This window comes from Cucumis sativus, chromosome 6 (genome assembly GCF_000004075.3).
Source record: "Cucumis sativus cultivar 9930 chromosome 6, Cucumber_9930_V3, whole genome shotgun sequence".
Taxonomy (NCBI): domain Eukaryota; kingdom Viridiplantae; phylum Streptophyta; class Magnoliopsida; order Cucurbitales; family Cucurbitaceae; genus Cucumis; species Cucumis sativus.
This window is the reverse complement of record NC_026660.2, coordinates 19,773,508-19,797,897: the sequence shown is the minus strand read 5'-3', so window position 1 is coordinate 19,797,897 and position 24,390 is coordinate 19,773,508. Positions and strand designations below refer to the sequence as shown.

Here is a 24,390-nt window from a genome sequence, read left to right as displayed (position 1 = left end):
CCACTTGACGGTATAGAATGAAACTTTATCATTTTATGGGTTTTTTTTTTGTATGAGTGGTAGATCCATATGTGTTCAAATCTTTCATTTCACGTTTTGTATTAAAAAAATTACAAACTATCCATTTAATATTTGACATATACACATATTTACCGTTACTCGTGAAAGTTAAAAAATACTTTCATTAAACAATAAAAATAATAAAAAATTATTGGGTTGATAACTCAATAATTGTACATATAATAAAAGTATTCAATATAGGGATAGGGACTACTAATTTTTTGGTTTTTAACCATTAACAAATTATAACTCATTATTGGTATGTAATAAAAAATCTACATCATAAAATAATAAAAATTGATGCCTACGTTTTGGTAAACATTTTTACCTTAGATAGTAGATTGTTGTAGATTTGAAAATGTAAAGACCAAACGGTTGCATGCAAAAGTTCGTGATTTAAAATGTACAACATTTAAAATATACGTGCATGCTAAATCGTTACAAAGTAAAGATAATTTAGTAGAAAAAAAAAGTAGATGGATTAATAGTTTATTTCATTTATGTTTTGGTAAGCTGATTTTGGATGGGAAATTGAGTTCATAAGTGTTTTGTTCCATCAAACTTTTAATTATAGGCATGATAACACCTAGTTAGATTGTAATTGAATTATCAAATACGTTTGTGTTTTAATTTACTATTAATGTCAACTTTACACATCATATGTTAAACATAAAATACCACCACAGTTGTATATACACAATAAATCAACATGAGTTTAGTTAAGTAGTAATTAGTTAACTCGTACTCATTCTTTTAAAGTGAGGTTGATCACCACTTCCCAAAAAAATGTACATAATCGACCATCGAGTTGGTGAAAACGGTGTTAAAATTAGCAAATATTAAATGGCCCAATAACAAGATAAAAAATTACTACTTGAAAACTCAATATGGTAAAGGGGTCATTTTCAAGTATTACGAGAGTGGAATTTTTTTATAGTAGTAAGCACGGATAGGTTTTCATTGTCTCTTTGTGTATTGTGTACTATGTTATGTGTTGGTATGCTCTTAAATATAGATCTCTTACACTGTATATATATGTTTTAAAATAACATTGTCTAAATCGAATTAAAAATAGAAAACTACATGTATATCTATTCTATCTAAAATGAGTTATAGGTGAAATATTTGTTAAAAAAAACAAAAAACAAATTTGTTTTGGAAGGAAAATATTAAAAAAAAGCTATTTGAACGTAAATTTATGGTTGTTTTAATTTATTGGGTATTTATCTATTCATCGATTTAAATGTAATTTTACAACCTATATATGATCAATAAACACCAACTAAAATAGGCCAACGGGGGTAATAAATGCTCTTAGCTAGCCCCTCTTATATGGTGTAAACTTTACAAATTATATTCAACTCAAACATTAGTTAATTTCGACCAGCTCAAAGTCGAATTATAAATGTCAAAAACTCCATCAACAAGTGCCTTAACATCCATTTCATCAAACTTTGAATCGACTACCAACATCTTCCCCTACGCATCACAAACAAGTAACTCTTAATCCCAGTCCATCAAACAATGCTTGATAAACACCCACATTTTATTTTAACTCATATCCAATCGACAATTGCTCCCCTGCTCCTCTCCATGCCCATGGAAATCTAAAATCTCTTTATGATTTTATCTTTCGTCCACCCTAACCTAACCTTATTATCATATTTTGCTTGGATTCAAAGTCATAATAGCAGTGAAGAGCAGTTCATCATTTATATAATATTATATTTTGAAAGTACCTTGATTCATCTTACTATATTTGAAAGCATAAAAAAAAAAGAGAACTTTAATGAATTCCTTTTGTTTTTCTCCACAACAACGATATTTAAAAAAATCCAATTATTTGGTTGCGACTTACATTGCAACTTAGTAGAAGTGTAAGCATTATGCTATTTAGTTTGTCATTTATCATTTCACAATCAATTTTAAAATACGTGTGCAAAAAAAAAAAATGATGATAATAAAATTAACGTTATTACATTTTATAAATTGCAAAAGTATCAATTTAAAGTCGAACAATCGTACATCTAACTACTACTTATGATATGGCTATTTTTTTCTAAATTTTTTCTTCTCATGTAATACAATTTTCGTTTGAAATACCCTATCAACCATAATGAAAGTGGATTGTAAGTAATTGGACAACTGGAGTGGTTTAGGGAATATTTTACTAATGAAAATATTTTAAAGTGAAAGAAATTGGCGCCAAGGATTCCCAAAAGCCCTTATTTAGGGTTTTAGCTTTTAACCTAACTCTCCTCTGCGCCCTTCGTCTTCCCCAAATACTCCATCAAATAGCCAATGCAATCCATGCGACCCATCGTCTAGCTGTACCAATAACTTTATCTGTCTCTTCCTTCCAGCTCTTCCATGGCGTCTTCTTCTGGACTCCGTATCTCTTACCTACTTCGCCATCAGCTTGCTCCACCTCTCGTGTCCAATCGTTTCACTAGAACCTGCCTTGGGTTGTCAGAACTTCGCTTTTTATCTACCAAGAATTCTACAGCTTCCAGGTCCCTGCGGTTGGCGAAATCCGGGCGCAGAGACGAGCCTGTGAAAGATGAAGGGGATGACGGGCAGGATGGAAATGGCAGTGTAGCTGTGAAGAAGGATGGAGGTGGGAGTGATGGAAGGATTGTTCATACAGCGCTTCACAAGGAGGCTACTGATGCTTACATGGCTTATGCAATGTCCGTGTTGCTCGGCCGTGCCTTGCCAGATGTTCGTGATGGGTTGAAACCTGTCCACCGCCGGATTTTGTTAGTCATTTTCCCTTCAAACTTTTTTTTTTCATTGCATTATTTAATATAGATTCTGATGAAAATGAGGGTAATGTACTTTTTTTTGGGATATTCCTCTCTTAAATTTCATCGGTCTGTTTTGTTGAGTACAACAACTGTGACGTGCGGGGTGGGATATTAACCTCTGAACTGACAGGTCATGTAAATTCCACGAAGGCAAGCTCAGTTTGTCTCATTTGTCTGTTTTTGTAGTATCATATTCCATTTCACCAATTTACGGCAGTTTATGTTTCTCTTATTCATTACCCGAGTAGGCACGGAACTATATTAGTTTGAGATTATGGTATACTGCTGATATCCCAAACGGATGGTTCTTGAAACTATTCACATAGACTCAAGGACCTTTGAGATGTCCTTAGAGTTGTTGAATGGGGAGATTAGAGACTTCGTGATCAAGATACCACTTCTCTCACTGAGTTAGGTATGCAGTGGGTGTTATGTTAGTTGGGAATATATGGAGAGGGGGTTTTGTTTTCCCTCCAGGGAGAGCCAGAGGCGAAGGAGATTTTCAAAACATCATACCGGTATTTATTTTATTTTTTCGAAACAGGCAAACAAAAACATAATTTGATTGATAAATGAATTGTAAAATAAAAAAAGGCTTAGACCCACTTTTAGTTTTTCGGTAAGGACACACTTTCTCTGAAGATATGTAACCATAAGCATTGCTTTCACCGACGTTTCTCTCTCGTGATATGATAACCTCTCAAAACTATAATTGATAAAAAGTATAGCGTGTAGTAAAACCATCTACAGAACTACAACCGCTTGTACGCTCTCAAGTAAATATTGGACCAATACTTCTATGACTGACCTCCAACAGAAACAAATATATTTTGGGATGTGACCTTCCCAAATGTTTTTCAAGAAGGCTCCTTGGATTGTGTATGCTCTGAGTTGGTGTGTCCGTCTACATAAATGTGGCAAATCCATTATGCACATTTTGGTGTTTTGCAAACGTGCCCAATCATGTTGGATGCGAATCTTGTCCTACTTTAACTGTCGTGCGGTTTTCCCTATCGACCCGCTCATCCTTCTGATTATGGTTCTTATTGGCTATCTCTTCTAAAATGATAAAGCTATTCTGCGGTCCTTCACCATCAAAGCCTACTTTTGTCTCATTTAAAATGTGAGAAATCACCATATATTTGAAGACAGAATAGGATTTCACGCAATTGTTTGATCACCTATTGTATACCTTCCTTTCATGGTGTAAATTCACTTTTTTTTTTTGTGTGATTACAACCTCATATCTCTTATATCTCAATGGAATTGCATTATGTAATCTCTTATGGTGCTTGTTGTCCCTTTTGTAATTTCATACTATTAATGTAATTCCGATTGATTGTTTCACATACAAAAGTAAATATTGTAGCAAGAATAATCAATATTTGCATTGACCTGCATGTAGTTGTATTCACATGTGGTGGGAAATAATATCTCTGTAGATCTGCTGCATATAGTTGAAGTAAGAATAATCAATACCTTTATTTGATCTGTGTTAAAATTTTGGCTACAGGTTTGCCATGCATGAATTGGGCCTTTCATCAAGAAAACCATTTAAGAAATGTGCCAGAGTTGTTGGAGAGGTTAAATATACATTCACCCTGTGAATAGTTGAGTTTATTTCTCCCTATAGTCATATTTTATTACCTCTATATCCAACTAAACTTTTTTTTTTTTAAATTCTCGTAACAGGTTTTAGGTAAGTTTCATCCGCATGGAGATAATGCTGTGTACGATTCCCTTGTTAGAATGGCCCAGGTAACATGAAATATTTAATCAATTTGATATTCATTAAGTTAAAAGAAAATTTGTAGTAATGAAAAATGTATACAATAAACGAGAGAGTGAGAAGGTATCTCTCAACCTAAAGCAATCATGAGTTACAAATAGCTACCTAATCCACAACAATAGTTTATTTTTAGGAGAAACAATTTCATTTATGTAACATTGAATAATAGTTTACTTTTGTTATTTATTTATTCTTTTAATGGAGAAACAATATCATTGATGTACATCGTCGATGGTTTTGAGGTTGGGAGTAACATTGTACCCTTTTCTCACTTTGATTCATTGATGATACTGTATTTCTTTTTTCCACAAAAGGTGGAGTCCTTTCTCAGCGTGAACAACATTTTAGCCTTTCTTGAGGCCATATTGAAACTTAAAATCATTAGAAATAAATGTTGGACTTTTTAGTTTTGATCCTGGAAAGTAAGTAGTTGGGACTTTCGTGTTGGTTGTGAGGTTGTTCTTTTTCTCTCATCCCACCTTGGCCTCTCCCTTGTATATAAGTTGGGGTCACTCTCTCTTTGGAACATTGTCATAGACAAGGTGAGAAAGAGACAGGCTTCATGGAAGATCTTCTCTCTAAGGGAAGTAGGACGACCCTTATTTGCCTGGTTTTGAGTGAGATCCCTATCCTCTTCTTGTCTCTCTTATGAGCTCTGTGTTATGTGTGTAAAAATCTTGAGACGCTTATGAGAGACCTTTGGAATGGGTTGACAAGGTTAAAGGAGCACAGGTGAGGTGGTGGGGAAGCCTTGGGGTTTGATTTTTAGGATTGATGATTTTAAGGAATTGTAAAAAGCCTTGTTAGAAAGAAATTAATGGTTTTATTTTATAAGGATAGGTCTCTTCCATGGATTGATCGCGTTCATTCTGCCTGGGTTTAAGCTTCTTCATGCTGCTCCATTTCCAAGTATTTTGCAGATTTTTCTATTCAAGATTTTTGTTTGAACTCAAATGCTTTTACTTCTTTTCCTTAGTCTTTTTCTATTGCATCCTTTTTAGTAGTTTTTTTCTTAGTTTCTTTGTGCTTTGAGTGTTAGTTTCTTTTCCTTATATCAATGAAAAATTTCGTTTCTTTGAACAAAATAAAACAAAGAACAAAACAAAATGCTCATATAGCTATAAAATTTCCTCTTAAGTCCATTACCCTTTGGCATATGATTATAGCAAACAAGCATGCTTCTAATTCTTATGAGTGGATGCCAGGTGGAGTCAAAGACACTTGCATAATATTTGGAAAAGAATTTTAAATGAGCTCCCTTGTTCTTCTCACCTTGTTCCTTGCTTTGTAGGTATCTTTGGGAGGATAGGTGAGTGGGGATAGACCTTAATGCTTTACATAATTTTTATCTATGAAAACCACTTTGTGGCCAATGTCTTGATTAATTACGCAAGCTCTTCCTTTTTTTTTTTGGCACAATTTTGGTGCTTTTTGTCTGTCCAATAGGGAAATTTTAGAGGTCACAACTTTTATCTTTATTCTTTGATTGTGGAGCTTTAGTTTTTAAGTTGGAGAGGGGGGGGGGGGGGGGGTGTGTTGATTGTTTTTGGAGTCATAAGCCTACTGCAGGCTTTTCTTGTAGTTTGTTCTTTTACTGCTTGTTGGACTATTCTCCATTTAGTGATGTCGTCTTTTACGTTCCAAGAAGGTTAAGTTCTTTACCCGGCAGGTTATCCACGGAAGAGTTAATGGTCTTGATTGGCTGTCGAGAAAGTTACCTTCTTTGGTTGGACCTTTTCATTGTATTCTTTGTCAAATGGTGGAGGAAGACTTGGATCATATCCTTTGCAGTTGTTTGTTTGCTTGGTTAATGAAATTGATTTTTTTGTTTTTTCCTACCAAGAAACAAAACTTTTCATTGATGTAGTTAAAAGAAACTAATGTTTAAAAGATGTTTACTATTTATTTTTAATAAGTGTTTGGATTCCTCTAGTGAGCTGAATATAAAGGCTTCAAAGAGTTGATCGAGGAGGTTCTCCTCCATCCGCTGTACTAGGTGAGGGGGTGGTTTTTGTGGCATGTTGGGGTTTATTCTCTTTTGTGGGGTCTTTAGGTTGATGACAAATTCTATTTGTAATGACTTGATAGGTTTCATTTCATTTACTGGAGCCCCTTTTTCAAGTTGGGCTTTTTTTTTGGGTGCCTTCGTATTCATTTATTGGGAAAATGGAAGTTGGTTTTCTAAAGAAAAAGCCAAATGAAACAATGGAGAAAAAATGAGGAGAGAAATAATTTCCTAAAATCGGTTAACAGATGGTATTCAAGAACATTGATCCTAACAAGCCATGAAGCAGCCATCTTTGTGCAACAAGAAAACGAGAAAAAGTATATGGAAGGAGAGGCCTGCAGTTAAGAAGAAATTTGTATTGGTGAAATGGAAAGAATTTTTTTTGGAAAGGAGGTCTCTATCTTCGATCACTGGTCCATTGCCAACCTCGTGGTCTCTTTCTACAATGCTTTGGTTGACAGTGAACCCTCCCCACAATATTAACTATTCTCTCTCATCTTTGAAGATCTAGAGGTCTTGTGTTTGAATCTTTGGATGAGTTTAATATGTAAGATTCTTAATGATTGATGGATTTAACTTGAAAAGTTGAGATAACGAGTGGCATGTGGTTCCCTTAGGTTAAGGTAAAGCAACCTTGATAAGGCATGTATTTAGTATCGCAATCTGACATTTGAGTATGACAAATGTTGGCTTGGAGACACCTTAACAGAACAAGATTCCAAATCAAAGTCAGGGTCATTTGACCAAGTCCATGATGATTGTTGAATTTTTTTTTTTTTTTAGTTTTTGCCATTTTCCCCCTCTCTATACAAGCCATTCTTCTTCTTTGGGCTTTTTGGATGGCTTTGGGTCACGTTTTATTTTCCTCATTTTTTTTAAGGAACACAAACAATTTCATTGATGAAATAAAATTACAAAAGGGAGACTATCCTTCATTATAATATTTTTGTCACTTTTGTTCAGTTTTAGTTCTAATTCTCACAGTCTCATGCTTTGTACAGGATTTCTCTTTAAGGAGCCCACTCATCCAAGGCCATGGAAATTTTGGTTCCATCGATGCAGATCCTCCTGCTGCCATGCGTTATACTGAGTGCAGATTGGAAGTACGTTTAAATATGTTTCCTTTAGAGAATTCGGTTCTTGATGATATGAAAAAGCATTTTGTCATGCTTCAGTTACCTACTTTTACTGAAAAAATTAAACTCAGCCCCTTGTTCTAGGAAAGTATAAAAGAGTCATCATAGAAAGTAGAGTTGTTGGCTAATGATTAACTACCGTATTTTTCTCGTGTCTTTTCCCACATTTTGCTCAAATATCTGTAATTACTGAAAACGGTCAATCCTTTTTTCATAATTGCTGTCTAGGATCTAATGTCTGTTCAGGTATAAAGCATATGTGTTTGCTTGTTGGCATGTTGGGTTAAGTTTATATCATTTATCAATGAAGTCCCATGGTTTGGTTTTCGGCTCATAATTGTTAATAACTTGCAAGGTAGGGGTATAGGAGTTTGAGATGTGTGGAAATTTGCTCCAGGTCTTGGTTCAAGCAACTTGGTGTGAAGTTTTATCATTTAGAATCTTATTCTCTCTCTAAGATGGTATTGATGTGTGTGAAGGAACCTCATTGGGGATTACGGTGAGGGAGAACCATGTTAATGGATTACTAGCTTAAGTAGAAACTTTGATTCATTGCATGTTTCTTTACCAAATTGGATGTTCATCACGTGTTAGTTTTCTGTTCCTGCAGGCACTTTCAGAAGCAATGTTGTTGTCTGACTTAGAGATGAATACGGTTTGTTCTATATGTTACAGTTGTTTCAAAGTTATTTGTTTATTTCTGTCAATACTTTTTTTAATACGTGTGTTTTTCTTTTATATTTGTGTAGGTTGATTTTGTTCCAAATTTTGATAATTCTCAAAAGGAACCTTCACTACTGCCGGCTCGGCTGCCAACTTTGTTGCTGAATGGTTCCTCAGGGATTGCGGTGATCCATCTCAGCTTTCTTTCCTTTGCCCATGTAGATAATTTTTTTTGTCATTCTTATTTAGAGGCGAATGTTTTCAGGTTGGAATGGCAACCAATATTCCACCGCATAATCTTGGTGAGGTAGTAGATGCACTCTGTGTTCTTATTCACAATCCAGAGGCTACAGTGAGTACTAACTCTCTTCCTAGATATTCCTTTTTTAAAAAACGACTTTTTATTTTTATCTTCCTGAATGTTTGTCACGAGTGATGTGTGATGAACCACACTTCAATATCAGTAAATCAGAATCCACATAAGAAATATTTTGTATCTTTAGTAAATACTGGATGAGAAATATTTCTCTTCCGGTAAAATTATAAGTTTAATCCTTAACCTTTTTTATTTGTGTCTAATAGGTTTTTAAACTTTAAAAAAGTATCTATTTGGTTCCTACGCTTACCGTTTTTCTTGTCTAATAGGTCCCTGAATTTTAAAGACTTCAAAAGAAGTCCTTGAATTTTCAATTTTGTATTTTGTTGGTCTTAATATTTTGTGTCCAATAAGTTGGTATATTAGGTCACCATTTCTTAAAATTAATGATTCTATCAGAAAATAGTGTCTAATAAGTTTGTATATTTTAAAGAATTGCCAAATATGTCAATGTCCTATAAGATATAAGAGTGAAAGTTCAAAGACGTGTTAGGTGCTGAATCCTATGTTTATGGACTTATTAGTCACAAAATGGAAAGGTATGGGTCACTTTTTAAATTTAATGAATCTATTTGACACAAACGTGAGAATTTAGAAATTGAATTTGTAATTTAATTTGATTTATATCATAGTAGAGTAAAAACATTATTGCTCTTTTTGGGAGTTTTTCCTCCCCATGTCATTGACATTCATCAATAAAATTGTTTCATGTTCTAAAAAAACTATGATAGAGTAGAATGTAGAAGATAATTTTTTTGATGGATTTAAATAACTTTCATGAACTACATCTTGAGTTGCATATTTTAAACGTATTTTGCATTCTATTTTTTTTTGTATCATATATTTGGAGATTTAACATTTTATTGATTTTATTAATGAACGAAAATATATTTACATTTTTTCTTCATAATAAAGTCAACCTAGGCATTGAACTCTTCTAATATGGGAGTTCAGTCTACAAGTGTGCATTTCTCATTTCTTCTTTGCAATTTCATTAATTTTATTTTGCTTTGTTAAAGTTGCAAGAATTGTTGGAATACATGCCTGGACCTGACTTTCCGACTGGAGGATTAATTATGGGAAACAATGGGTAAGATTCAGTTTTTTGTTCCCTTTTTTGAACCATTTTTTATTCCATTTCTTTTGTCACACGTGACTCCTTCTGGTTCCACTAAAAAAGAGGCGTCATTTAGGATGTCTTTTGACAACTTGTTTCGTGTACGTGCATTCTAAAGTTCTTTTTTTGGCTTCCATATTCTTATGGTGCAAAATATCATCATCACTTCTAGTGCTTTCTGATTAATTCATTAATTATTTTCAAAATTTTAAATCTCTAATTGTCCCTCCAATCGATTGTGATATCTTCATGCATTCTAAAATTTCATTTTCGGAATATATTGTGAAGTTAGAAAGAAAATGGAAAAAAACGTGGGTGGAATGGTCTCTCAACTGGGAAAGTAATTTTTATGCTTTGTTTTCTAAGAATTTTATCTTTTAATTTTGAAAAGTAAAATGCTTCTAAAAATGAAATTGATACTTCCACGATAAATATATAGTTTTTCTGGAAAAGTAATCTTTGTTCATTTCAATTAGCAATTTATAAAGCGTAAGCTGCTGAAACTAGTCTCAGAAATATGCCTTTATATATATTGTTCTTTGGCTTCTTAAGGTCATCATAATAGTTGCTCTTATAAAAAAAAAGGTCATCATAATAGTTGTTTGTCTTGTCAAGTATTTTAGAGGCATATCGAACTGGACGTGGACGCATTACAGTTAGGGGGAAAACTGAAGTTGAACTACTCGATTCTAAAACGAAACGAACTGCCGTTATTATAAAAGAGGTGACCATTGTGGTGTTTTTTTTATAGTTTGCAGGAAGTATCTGTTTAAACATGTATTTATCTTCAACTGTGGAATTTTTAGTAAATTAGAAAGTGGCCTTTTAAACTTTAATTTTATTTTTGTAAATCAAATGCAGATACCTTACCAAACAAATAAATCTGCTTTGGTGGAGAGGATAGCAGAACTTGTGGAGAACAAGGTGATACTGTGAGGAAAGTTATTTTACCACATGTTTATCTGTATATAACGGTTGACTGAAAACTAACTGATTTAAACTTTTTTCCCCATATTTTTGTGATATATTTGTTCGTGTTTCTGTCAGGTCAAATTAGATTGACAGTAATACAATTCTGCATTTTTTACCTTGTCAAGCAATTAACTTGGGAATTACTTGGGAATTATTTTAAATTATTTTTTTTACTTTTATTTTTGTGGTCGATTTGTGCCTTTATTATTTATTTATTTTTACCATGGCCTCTGGGAGTGAGCTGGTTCTCCTCCATGCAAGCAAATGACCCAATTCACACCTTGCCTTTTATAATTGTCTTATTCTCCTATAAACTTGGAATCTAACAAACTGTTAGTGTCTTCTTTTTGTGATTACATTTGGAGAGACCACTAACAAGAAGATTGGATTTTTTCTTAAAAGATTTAGTCTTGGAAACATCAAAACAAACGAACAAGCTTCAATGTTACCTCATTTGGTGATCTCATAATGGTGCTCTTTGCAAGCCTATTACAGAATCTCAGAGCCATATCTTTCTCTCTTGTAATCATGCTACCAAATTCCAGGGGGTTGTTCTTTCACCATTCAATTCAAGTAGAACTTTTCATATCATCCAAAGAGTCTTCTTCCCCTCTTTCTATTGTGTAATCTTAAAAAAGAAGAAGAAAAGCTTCTTTGGATGCAATTTATTTTAGAGCCTTCTTTCACCTCAAAATGATCATTGGAGCTTCTCTTTGTTTATATGGAATGAAAGGAATCAAAGGATTTTCGTGGACAGAGAACAATAATTTGATCGGCATTCTGATAACGATCTTTTTGGTTATCCATTACCTGGTGTAAATTATCTCTGTTTTTTCACTAGTATAGCTTTCCTTCTCTTTTGTCTGGTTGGAGAGGTTTTTCTTTTACTCCTTTGGATTAGGTAGCTTCAGGGCATTTGTTGTCATATGGGGGGGAGGTATTTTCCCAAGTATTTTTTCTTTCATTTTCCATGACAGCTTGGTTGGTCCTTACCCCCCAAACAATGTAACCTTGGCTGTTATTTTGTTACTCCTATACCTCTGGCAACTCGTTTCTTAAATTCCATTTATATCATTTTTTTTTAAATGTTCGTTTTGGGCCATCTAACGCATACCTCAACTAATCTCACGGGACAATCTGTTTGACCTTACAACATTTGAGTGTTAAGGAAACTCATAGGAAATTAATTTCTAGGTAGGTGACCACCAAGCATTGAACCCATGACCTCTTAGTTATTATTGAGACTGTCTTTTTTTTTTACCACCAGGCCAACCTATGATGGTTTCATTTTTGACTTATCTCTAAAAACTCGGCCTTTCTTTGTGAGTTTGTTAGTTTGAGTTTCACTTTTGACTCATCTTTTCAGCTCTTAGCCATTTTTTGTGGCCTTTGTTTTTGTCGCTTTATATATACATAATTTATTAATTAGAAAAAACCTATTCTTATATGAACCAAAAGATGAATGGGAGAAGCTCCTTGTATCCTTAATGAGTTACAAGAAACATCTGCAATCAGAGAAATAAGCAGAAATACTGTGGGAGGATAATAGGGAATTTTTTCATATATCAACGAAAATATCATTTTCATTGCAGAAAAAAAAAACAAGAAAAGAGAAATCGAGCATTCAATAATGCTATAAAAGACTGGACAAGTTTTTTTTCTTTTGAACCGAAGGTCAATTTCTTTCAATCCAAACCAACTACGAAGAAGCACACTAACAAGATTCTTCCATAAGGGTCTCCTTTTCCTCGAGAGGGTGGTCCAAAAAGAGGAGAGTATGAACCATGTAGGTCTTCTTTGGAAAACCACCAGCCAGCTACTAACTTACTAATGATTACTAGTTCGTTTGTAATCACTTGTAAAGTGTTTGCGTTGTCGTCTTAATTTTTTGTAAGTTCTTTTGTTTTGTCACCTATAATGTATTTTGTGCTTGTCTTATTTCATTATTTCAATGATGAGGCTTGTTTCTATTTAAAAACCCACCATCTAGTTGGTCTTTCCTTTTTAGAAGGACAACAACGGGTTATTTCTGAGACTGTTTCATATGTCTTCCCTAAAAAGTCATTGTTGACTTTCTTGTTTGGTCTAGGAGCTTGTGTTCTTTTTCGCTCAGCTTTTTCCGCCTTCTTTTCAAAAGGGAAACATTGGATGTGGCCTCTCCTGTTGTCTTACTCGAAGGCCACTTTTTTTGGCTTGGGGGAAGCGATGTGAGAGTTTGAACCCTAATCCTTTTGAGGGATTCTCATGAACCTTTTTTTTCAAAGTATGGTTGATCATTCTTTTGTTGATGTCTCGGTTCTTTAGAGTATTAATATTCTTAGGAAAGTGGAGTTTCTTACCTGATAGGTTTTTCATGGTCATGCTTACACAATTGACTCTTAAGGAAATTACCTTTGGTTGTTGGGCCATTCTGTTGTCTTCTTTGTCAAAGGGTGGAGGAAGATTTGGATCATATACTTTGGCAGTGTGAGTATGAGGGTTCTGTTTGGGAGTTGCTTTTTTTAGCAGTTTGGGTTCTTTGTGGATTGTTAGAGGGGTACCAGGAAAATGATCGAGGAGTTCCTCTTCAATTCGCCACAGGGGGAGAAGGGTCATTTTTTATGGCTTGCTGGGGTGTGTGTTATTTTGTGGACTTTGTGGGGTGGGCAAAACAATAGAACTTTAGAGGGAGGGATGGAGACCCTAGTGAGATTTGGTCATTAATTTCGAAGAGTTTTTGTAACTACTTTATAGGCATTCTTTTGCATAGTTGGAGTCCCTTTTTGTAGTAGGGTTTTCTTGTTTTGTTGGCTTGGTTTTTTGTATGTCTGTGCTTGTATCCTTTTTTTTCCCTCTACTCGTTGCAAGTGGTTGTTTCTATATAAAAAACAGGATGGCAACATCTAAAGTCAGCCATTGTGTGGTAGAAATTAAATTTGCCCTGGTCCTGTTGTAATTCACCATTTCTGGTCGACTGTAGTATATTTATTGTTTGCTTAATATTTAAGTAGCTTTTTTTTATGAACAGACACTAGATGGTATAAGTGACATTAGGGACGAGAGTGATCGGACTGGGATGCGGATTGTAATTGAGGTAAAAACGATGTTGAATATTATACTTATCTTGTCATTATGACCTATTAAAATATGTTGTGCAACTTCTACACAGTAAAATAAACTCCCATAAAGTTCTTGGTAATCAATTTTTGTTAAGTCGAACAGTTGTGGAGATTAGTTCCTAGACACTCACAAATTACATTATAATTATTAGCTTACAAAAAGTACAAAAAAAAAAAATCCTTTGCAGCCTAAAAATTTCAGTGATGGTTTGGGGAAAAAGTTAACTTCATATGAATTGCCATGCATGTGCATATTTACTGCACTAGATAATAAAGAGAGTGGACAATGCTGGTTAGATTGATAGGTTCTTTAATCTTCTTTCAGCTTAAGCGAGGAGCAGACCCATCGATTGTTCAGAATAATTTATATCGTCTTACATCTCTTCAGTCTAGTTTTAGCTGCAATATGGTGGGGTGAGTGGTTTGTCCTTACAGCCGACTTTCTATCCTTTAAATTTTCATTGATGTCTTCTCATTCTAATGCATCTACTTTAATTGCTTTGCTGATTACTATCTATCTAATGTGATTAATTTAGTGAAAAATTATTATAGTTTTCCTTTTCATTATGAAATTTAAATCTATTTAATGCTTATCACAAATCCTTTAGAAAGATTATATTGAACAACACTGCACCATCACGTCTCTCTTTAAGTGAAGCTAAGAGCATCAGGTTCTTGTCAATGATTCAGCAACAACACAGGCTCGTGCCCAAAAAAAGCTAGGATTTTATGCACAAAAGAACATAAAAGTATTACTCAATTTAAACTGTTTTGCTAAACAAATGTTACTTAAATTGCTAGGAATAAATTACCTTGATTTCTATTTAAAATGAAATATCTTCTTCCTCTTCTTTTTAAACATGAAGCATAACTTTATATTGAATTCATGAAAAGTGGCTGTTGCTTAAAGGATACAAACTCTACAAGAAATGAGTAAGTGTTGAAACAAAAATAGAAAACAAACCAGATAACTTATATCGTAAGAAGACCAATATGAAACAATGAAGTGTTTTGATTCAAACCGGTCATCCTAACGGAGGTACTTTTTCTTTTCTAAAAAGTTCTAATCCTTTCCCACCACAATTGTGATTAGAGAACTTTATACACTTGAATTCAAAATAAAGTCCTCATCCCACACAAAGCTTCTTCTGCGATTAATCATATGTAGACCTAAGCTAATGAAATATTCTCTGAAGGCCCTTCGCTGCAAATCATGAAAAACATCCTCATTTCAAACGAATGATGTAGAGTTAGAGTGGATTTTGCTGGAAGGACAAATGGTCGGCTGACCTCCCCCTTTGTTTAGAATTTCCCAGGCTTTTTAGAATTGTAATTTCCAAGGATTCTTTTGTTGATCAATACTGGTCTGGTTCTCTTTATGACAATTCCAAGGATTCTTTTGTTGATCAATACTGGTCTGGTTCTCTTTATGGATGGGATATAAAAGTTCAGAAGAAATTTCACCAATATTGAATTTGATGAATGGATTGCTCTCTCAAACAAGCTTTAAACTGGTAGACTAAACAACAGGTAGAGCTCTTTGTGTGGTTTCTGGAAAATGATGGTTCCTTTTCCTTCGAATCTCTCCCAAACTCATTGTGATTCAAATAGCTTTGTAAAAGCAAAAATCTGATATGACCTTTTGTTCTAAGAAAGTTAGATTTTTTTTCTTTTTATCTTCTCTTTTGAAAGGTTAAAGACTTGTTAAAGAATCCAAAGAATCCTTCAAAGTTATGCTCTCTTATTTGATGTGTTCTCTGTAGAAATAATGAGGAGTCTTTGATACACCTCTTTTTCTTTGGTCCCTTCACTCTGTTGGGGGAAGTTGTTTAGCTTGTCCAACGTGCAATGGTGTTGGCCCAAGAACGCTTTGGATTTCTTTTTATAGTTAGTTGAAGGTCCTTCGTTAAATGCTCAGGAAAAATTTCCCTAGTCCAATGGAATCTTTGCCTCCTTGCAGGGTTGTGGTTTGAAAGAAACTCTAGAATCTTTTGTGATCAAGAAACTAATGGTGACTTTTTAGAGTTTCGTTACTCCTTTTGCTTCTACCGGGTCCTCCACTTCTCAATTCTCCCATTTCTTTTGTATTGTTCCTTGTGATAATGAAAATTATGTTTCCTATTAAAAATTACCTAAATAACAACTATTGTAGAGCTAATCACACTTGGTGACGACCTACGTAGGAATTAATATCGTATGAATTTCCTTTACATCCAAATGTAGTAGGGCCAAATGGGTTGTCCTGTAAGAATAGTCGAGGTGGCATAAGCTTGTTCAGACACTCACAGATATTAGAAAAAAAATTGATCAAACTTAGTCGTATTACTATCTAAAGCTCATCTTTGCCCTTAATTTTTTGTTGAAACAGAGACAACTTCTTTACTAATAAAAACTCAAAGTACAAGAGAGTTACACAAAGAGAGCAATAAAGAAGTTGTAATCGAGGGAGTCCTAGTGGGATAAGAAGGCGCACTCAGACATCTCGACTATGTTGACACCTCATAGCGCCAATCATCGTATCCTGAGCAAAAACATAAAAAACCAAACAAAGGTACAATAATAAAACATCCAGCTTATTACAAGGGTCTGGAATACAATACAGGGCCAAAAGAAACAGAAACAATAGGGAAGGCCCAAAAATACAATCTCAAAATTAAAGGCTAAACAAGGGCAATCCTTCAAAGCTTCAAAATGCAGAAAAGGACTTCAGAGTGACAATCAGGGAGGTCGAGTAAGAAAAGCATCCCAATCGAGGCAAATGTCTTGATGAAATAATTAATGAACTCCTCTTTTAAGGAACACCAAGTTGCAACATAAAGATCTACTGCACTCATAATTTCTGCCCTTGGTCTTGCTTTATCATTGGAAGATACATTGATTTTGCTCGAACCATAATTCTGTGAGTGAAGTTTTTGACAACTTTTCCCATATTATACGAGGTTTTATTTTGGGTAAAATTGGACTTGACAAAATTTGGACCACACTAGCGCTTAGTGAACCATCAAATATCCAATCTAAATTAAACAAGGAGAAAATCCTTACTCGCTAGGCTTCAAACATAGAGGACAGATCGAAGGAGAAAGGCTTTTATTGGGGGTTTCTTTTGCAAAATTTCTGAACTGTTGAGGGACTCGAAGACCATAATCCAAATCAAAATGTTAATTTTCTGTGGGCTGCCTGATTTCCAAATTTCTGAAAAAAGACGTTTAACTCTCGGCAAGGCAGTTTTTAGGTGAGCCGAAAGGGACTTAACGGTAAACCGGCCATGACTATGATCTCTAATCGTCAGAGTTAACCAATTTTTCAGTTGAGAGGAGGGATAGTAGTGATTGAATTTCGGCAATTTCATCATCTTTCAAACATCTTCTAAAGGCCAATGACCAAGATGAAGTATCATGGTCCTAATGTGCTGCTACTGAACCGGAAATTTCCCCTGAAATTTTGTCTTATAAGTTTGAGAACTTCTGTAAATTGGGACTTCTTTCACAAATTTGAATGGAATTCTTGTCTATTTTTCTGTGTTGTTTACGGGGACATAGATTGATGATAGATTCTTGAATCACATAATTAAACTTTAATTTTTCTTTTGAAATGATTCACCGTTTTGTTAGCTAATATGTGGATATAGTGTTTCTCTTGCCATTAGGTCGTTCCTTTTGGCTTTCTATTGATTATACATATCTGCGTCTTGTATATGTGTGTGTGTGTGTATAAATTACAAGTTATGCAACTTTAATTTTTCGTGCAGTATCATTAATGGACAACCTAAACTGATGGGTCTGAAGGAATTGTTGCAGGTAAAATTGCACTTAATTCTATTGATTATACCTTCCAACTTTAATTTTTCGTGCAGTATCATTTTGTTGTATTCTTTGGGAGGTAAAAGATCTCGATCGTATTCTTTGGAGATGGGGTAGGTGCCATTTTGAGTCATTTATTTGAGGCGTATTACTTTCTTGTTGTCAGCTCTGAGAGTTGTAAAGAGATGATTATTGAGCTCTTTTTCCTTGTCTTTTTGTGAGAAATGATTGTTTTTGTAGCAAGCAGGGTGTCCACTATTTTTGGGATTTTCTAGCTGAGGAATAACAGAATTGCCAAGGGTTGGAGAGATCTAGTGATGTTTGATCCTTGTTAGATTTTATGTTTCTTATAGGCTTCAGTCACTTGGCCTTTTTATAATTATGGTTTGGGCTGATGTCAATTGGTTGATGTCGGTTTCAGGAGAAAACCAACTTCTGAAGCTTGTATGTGGCAACCAATTAGAGTCGGGTTGATTGATTGGTCTTGTCAGTTTTTAATACCTAAGCTGTGGAGAGAGCATGAAATTTTGTTCTGTTTGGTTTTGTGCTTCTAGCGAACTACATGGAAAACAAGAAAGGTAAAGTGAGATGGAATACAAGAAAGGTAAAGTGAGAAGAAATGTCGAAAAATATAGAAATATAAGAAAAAAAAGAAAGGATTGGATCTACTAAGAAGTAATAAGAAATGAAGAAAAAAGAAAAAAAATGTAGAAAAAGTTTTTTTAGAAATAGAAAATTCTTAAAAGCAATAAAATGGACAAAAAGTTAAGAGGGAGAGAGCCTTACTCATGGTGCTGACTATGGTTGGAGGAAGTGACAAAGGAAGTTTCGAGAGAAGTGAAGTGGAAGACGAGAGAGGGCAAGGGAAGAGAAAGGAGAGACTGGAACTTAGAAATAGTAGAATTGAAGAGAGAATTGTATCATCATCATCATCATTATTTTTCTTGAAAATGGTTAGTTGTGTTGAGGAAACCATCCTCATTTATGAGGAAGTAAAGAGCCAACTTTTTTTTAAGGTGATAGACTGGTTGGTTTTTAATTTTAAAAAACCGACATCGACTCTCCCCTACCTACCAACCACAACGAATGGTGGTTCGTTCGGTTGGATCAGCTTTCAGGGTTCCTTTGAAAACCTCTTATTACCCTCTAGGTCTTAAATAATTGGATTGGAAAGTTTAGCTCTCTTTTATAGGCTTTATTTTATAAGGTACTAGTATTTTTTCATTTTTTTTTCTGAACAAAGTTGTCATATTAATAAAAAATAACTTTGGTCCTCTGAGCTGTTAATAATGAAAGGTATTATGCATGAAATTTATCTTATGTGAAGCCAAATTGAACTAGGAACTATGGTTGACTTGTTGTAGCTATTATTTATTATCTGTAGTTTGTAGTGGGAGCTGGCTATTGAGTAAATGTTAGCATGATCTTGGCATTATAATTTAAAATAGCAAACGATATGTTTCTTTACTTTATGATGGATTGGGACTAACTTATTTTCTTTTCTGTTTTTTACTTGAGCAAACACCAGGCATTTTTGGACTTTCGGTGTTCTGTTGTAGAGAGACGTGCAAGGTTTAAGCTATTGCATGCACAAGAGAGAAGACACATTGTAGAGGTCTGTTACTGTTTCACACCTACCGAATGATATGTTGCCTGGGTATTGTCACAGGTTACTGGGTAGTATTTTATTATGTGGAATATCTTAAAAATGTCAGAAAAAAGGATGAAACCAATCTCTTAAAGCAAGACTTGACATAATTTTTCATTCCCTAATAGTCATTTGGAATCGAGGTAGGCTCCCTCTAAATTGTCAAAATTATTCCATTAATTTTGGTTTCCTTCAAACCTACTGGAGCTGTCTTTTATAACTCCTTTGGCCTTCTTTCCCCTCTCCTTTTGTAATTTCGTACATCAATGAAATTGCTTCCTATTAAAAAACCTCCCAGAAGCTTGACCTTTGTTTTATAAAGAAAACATTTTTTATTGTTCTGTTTTTTTTATTTGAATGCAGCAAGAACTTCAAAATATTTGTTCTTAGTTTATGTGCAATATGCAATTTCAGTAAAGATTGTTGTATCACAGAATTTAAAAATCGTTGATTACTACAATTATTGAGTTTAAATAAAGTGGAAAAATTGTTGAAATGTTGTACTTCCTTTATTAAATTTATATGTTTTATATTTTATATAATTAAATATATTTATTTCCTTGCTTATCCCTCTGCTTTTATGTTTCTTTCTCATGCATAGATTCTCGTTCAAAGTAATCTTATCTTTATATTATATTCATGCCGTTAACCTATTTCTTTTAGAGTCACCATTTAGTAAATATTAACGAGAAATCCTCTCAGTCAGAAATCAGTATTTTACATGCTGAGGTTTTATTTTTCTCTTGTGTTTTCTTGTAGTACTTAATATTTTGGTTCTGTATATAGGGTATTGTTATCGGACTTGATAATTTGGACGGAGTTATTCGTTTGATAAGGGAAGCTTCCAGCCATTCTATCGCATCTGCTAGTCTGAGGACTCGTATGTTTCTAGAAACTTAACATTTCTTCATTTAATGCTTTCTTAGTGGGTGGCATTGCCCCTTGATTTTTTAATGAGTTAATGGTAAAAAATACAATAACCATAGGAAAAAAAATTTAAATAGAGGTTAATTTGATTTTAAGAAGCCATAATCAATTTTCGCGGAAGCACTTGCAGTGGAGGGAAATGGAAGCGCTAAGAAGCCACAATCATTTGATATTTAAACATAGAAGTATGATACTTGTAATGGAAATTTCTCATTTTATCCATAAAGCTTCTCTATGTGTGTGGATGTGTATATATAATACACAATTCATGATTAAATGCATCTTCATGTATTCTCCCGTAGCTAATAAGATTTATACCATTCATGACGGCAAGGTAGGTTAGATCATTATTGTGTTGTAAATCAGTTTGAAATTAATGCCGTTCCCCTTTTCCTTTCTGCAGAATTCAACCTTTCTGAAAAACAAGCTGAAGCTGTATTGGACATTAACCTTAGGAGACTTACCCACCTTGAGGTTTGAAGTGGTCATGCTAATCATGTACTTGTTATTTTCACCTGTGCACTTCTGAATTGCATTAAATGAGTTATTTTGATCTCTCGTTCAGAGGAAGAAGTTTATTGATGAAAGTAAATCCTTAATGGAGAATATTTCCAAATTAGAGGAGCTGTTGTCTAGCAGGAATAACATACTGCAGGTATGGTGTCTAATAGACTTTTCCTGTTGATGTTCATTTGGAGTTCCTTTTATTTGTTCCTTTTATTATTGTTGTTATTATTATTATTTTTTTATGTGATATATGAATTCAGTAGAAGCAATTGCTATGCCAGCTGGTTTTCTTAATCTTTCTCATGGACTATGGGTTAGGAATGCAAAACCACTTTGTTTTTATGCTATTTGTTTGGTAATGAGCAGTATGCTGCAATTTTTTTTAGTGTTTTTCTGATATTCACTGCAGAAGAATCTAGGGGGCTACGGCTATTGTTAGTTTTTTAATTCTTGTTTGAGGCTAGCGTATTACTTTATTTGGTTGCATCTGTATGGTTCACTTGGATAAATTACGAGAGCTTTTTCTTTTTTTTGAAAGGAGACAAGCTTCTTTATTATTAATAATCTCAGTGTACAAGAGAGCTATACAATGAGAATAACAGGGAAGCCAAGAAATAAGAGAGAGATAGAGGGATATTACGAAAGCTTTTTCTTGTTAACCAATAACCTTGTTGTCCATGTTTCTTTTCCGGTGGAAGTTTTGTTTCTGTTTTGTGGTTCTATAAATACTTAAATAGAATTATACACTTGCTTTTTTATTTGAACAAATTTCAATGAATATATGAGATTGTTTGCGCCGTTGCAAAACTGGATACAACAAGAACTTCTCCATACCTTCCCATTAATAAAGGATGGGAAATTTATGTTATATTATGGACACATTTGTGGTGACACAAAGGCTAAACATGTAATTCGGTCCTTTATGTTTCACGCAATTCGTATTTGTCTGCTTGTGGTTTTTATTAAAGATTGAGTTGATTTTCATCTTCCCTCTTTTGTTGAAATTCTAGTTAATAGAACAAGAAGCAACTGAGCTGAAAGACAAGTTTCCTAACCCTAGGCGTTCAGTTTTAGAAGACACCGATAGCGGTCAAGTTGAAGACATTGACGTCATTCCAAATGAAGAGATGCTTTTGGTAAGTGACAAAGTTCACTGATTTTTATTCTATGGCATTATCTTCCTTTGTTGATCGTTGCAACCTTATTCTTTCAAACTTCTATAAATTATCTCTCAGGCATTCAGTGAAAAAGGATATGTTAAGCGGATGAAACCCAACACCTTCAATCTTCAGCATCGTGGGACAATTGGAAAATCTGTTGGAAAACTGAGAGTCAACGATGCAATGTCAGACTTTATTGTTTGTCGTGCGCACGACCATGTTCTGTATTTCAGGTATTTTTATGACTATTACGAATTTGCATTGACTTAACTAACAAATGGGAGTATTGTTCACATTTGGATGAAAATTTACTAGTAAATCAACATTCAAAATGGCAACCATCCTTTTGATCGGGTGGAGAAAGGAGCTAAGGGCACTGAAATCCATGAAATGACATTTCACATGAGCCTCCCACTTTTTTTCATTTCATTCGGTGTATCGTGGGGGATGGTTGGGGCACTTGGATAGATCATTGGGTGGGAGACAGTTCTCTTTCTTCTACTTTTCCGCATCTTTATCATTTGTCTTCTTTCACAAATCGTCCGATCTCAGATCTTGAGTGATCTTGGATTTTATGTCTTTTTTCTTTTGGTTTTCATTGTCATTTGTCCAATAGGGAGATGAAAGAGGTTGCTACTCTCCTTTCTCAGTTGGAGGAATGCACGTTTAGGTTAGGGAGGAGGAATGGTTGTTATAGGAGTTCAAACCTCAAGTGAAGAATTTTCTTGTAAACCCTATTTCAGATTGTTGTTGGATTCCACCCCCTCTAGAGTGTTGATTTTTTATGTGGTTTGGAGGATTAAGATTTCTAAGAAATTTAGGTTCTTTACCTGGCAAGTCTTGCCAGTTCAAGTGAACACCTCAAGAAGGCTCGTTAGGAGGAGGAACTCGTGTTTGGGGCCTTTTTTCTGTTCTCTCTGTCATAAGGCAGTGGAAGACCTTAATCATCTTCTGTGGGGCTGTATACACAAGTGGTGTGGAGATGATTTTTTGTGGGAGTTCAGGGTCTGGTTAGCTGGACAATGGACGTCGTGCTGCGGTTGTATTACTATCTACATACCATAAATCACCTCCCTCTTTCATTCTCTCTCCTTTACTTCAATTTATGACTTAACACTTCTCTACCCCCCTCTTTGTTCCACAGGAATCTTATTCATATTACGAGTGTATTGCTTCATTTTAAATTTTTTACCTTTATTTATCTAGAAATAAAATTAAAAAAAACTGCCCCTTTCAATTGAAGTTATAGGCTATAGCAAGAAGAAATAGCACAATGGAACCACCAAGAGACCTTAGAGCTTAAAAACTGCCCTTTATTGAGGTTATAGGCTACAGCAAGAAGAAATAGCACAATGGAACCACCAAGAGACCTTAGAACTTGAATGTTTTAACAAGATTGTTTGTTAGTAGTTGAGTGTGTGTTAGTACGTCGTTTCAATTTAAGACAAAAAGGGGACATAATTGAAGGTGTCAGTTTTAGGACAGGTAGGAGAGAAAATAGAAGAAACGTGTGCATCAGCATTACCCGCATTACCAAGTTTATAGGGACAAGGATTCAAATTACTCTCTTTATTGTGATCAGTTAAGAAGTTTTACTGTGATCAAAGATGATATTCATTTGTTGGTCCTTTTTTATTTGAATATCGTTTAGAGTTTTGAGGGGGGATTTTTACTTTGAGATTTTTCGAGCCCTAATGCTTCAACTTGAAGTTTTGGTTTATATTTTTATATGTGAGATTTTGATTTTTTAATGAGGGTTTGAATCTTGATTTTTACAAATTACAACTTCTGATTACTTTGTTAGATCATCATTTTATTTTTAAAAATCAAGCTTATAAATACTTTTTCTATTCATAACTTTCTTGTTTTATTACCAATTTTTAAGGAATTGAAAATTTAAAAATTTTGGTTTTATTGATTTCATCATCCAATATGGAATCGTCGCAAGCACCTATTGAATAGTAATTTTTATTATTGTTTTTTTTTTCCAACTTTCCAGAAACCTAAATGAGAATGATTCCTTTTTTTTTTTTTTTTTTTAATAATTCGAGAAAGAATCATTTTCATTTTTTCTTAATAATATGTATTCTTTCAATTTTTTTTCTTATGAAAGCAGTTGTTTCTGTAAAAATAAATTATTATTATTATTGTAGCTTCTCTTGTAGTTACGTTCTCTTAATCAAAGTATGTGTTAAAACTGTTAAGAGAACACTAGGTCCACATGGAAAACCCTAGAACAGGGAGAAAAAACTGTGGTAGAAAGTCAATTTTTATTATTTTCACACACCAAAAGTTACAAGAGGACAATTTTATAGGCTTTAG

At 34.1% G+C, this 24,390-nt stretch overlaps 1 protein-coding gene across 3 annotated transcripts in view; it reads left to right on the top strand.

Moving 5' to 3' along the window:
* The first annotated feature begins 2,286 nt into the window (after nt 1-2,286).
* LOC101213688 (DNA gyrase subunit A, chloroplastic/mitochondrial) overlaps nt 2,287-24,390 on the top strand; it is a 29,393-nt gene continuing 7,289 nt past the window's right edge. Inside the window, exons 1-19 of one of the 3 annotated variants that reach the window (XM_031888010.1) lie at nt 2,287-2,819; nt 4,381-4,450; nt 4,560-4,625; nt 7,666-7,767; nt 8,411-8,455; nt 8,550-8,648; nt 8,729-8,815; nt 9,859-9,929; nt 10,572-10,680; nt 10,818-10,880; nt 13,936-14,001; nt 14,352-14,440; nt 17,775-17,823; nt 19,355-19,441; nt 20,261-20,354; nt 20,805-20,875; nt 20,967-21,056; nt 21,919-22,044; nt 22,144-22,301. In XM_031888010.1, coding sequence (XP_031743870.1) covers nt 2,431-2,819; nt 4,381-4,450; nt 4,560-4,625; nt 7,666-7,767; nt 8,411-8,455; nt 8,550-8,648; nt 8,729-8,815; nt 9,859-9,929; nt 10,572-10,680; nt 10,818-10,880; nt 13,936-14,001; nt 14,352-14,440; nt 17,775-17,823; nt 19,355-19,441; nt 20,261-20,354; nt 20,805-20,875; nt 20,967-21,056; nt 21,919-22,044; nt 22,144-22,301 — 1,931 coding nt within the window. In that variant the 5' untranslated portion in view covers nt 2,287-2,430. Of the gene's footprint in view, nt 2,820-4,380; nt 4,478-4,559; nt 4,626-7,665; nt 7,768-8,410; nt 8,456-8,549; nt 8,649-8,728; nt 8,816-9,858; nt 9,930-10,571; nt 10,681-10,817; nt 10,881-13,935; nt 14,002-14,351; nt 14,441-17,774; nt 17,824-19,354; nt 19,442-20,260; nt 20,355-20,804; nt 20,876-20,966; nt 21,057-21,918; nt 22,045-22,143; nt 22,302-24,390 lie in introns of those variants that run through there. The other 2 variants (XM_004146726.3, XM_031888011.1) reach the window with 2 other exon arrangements.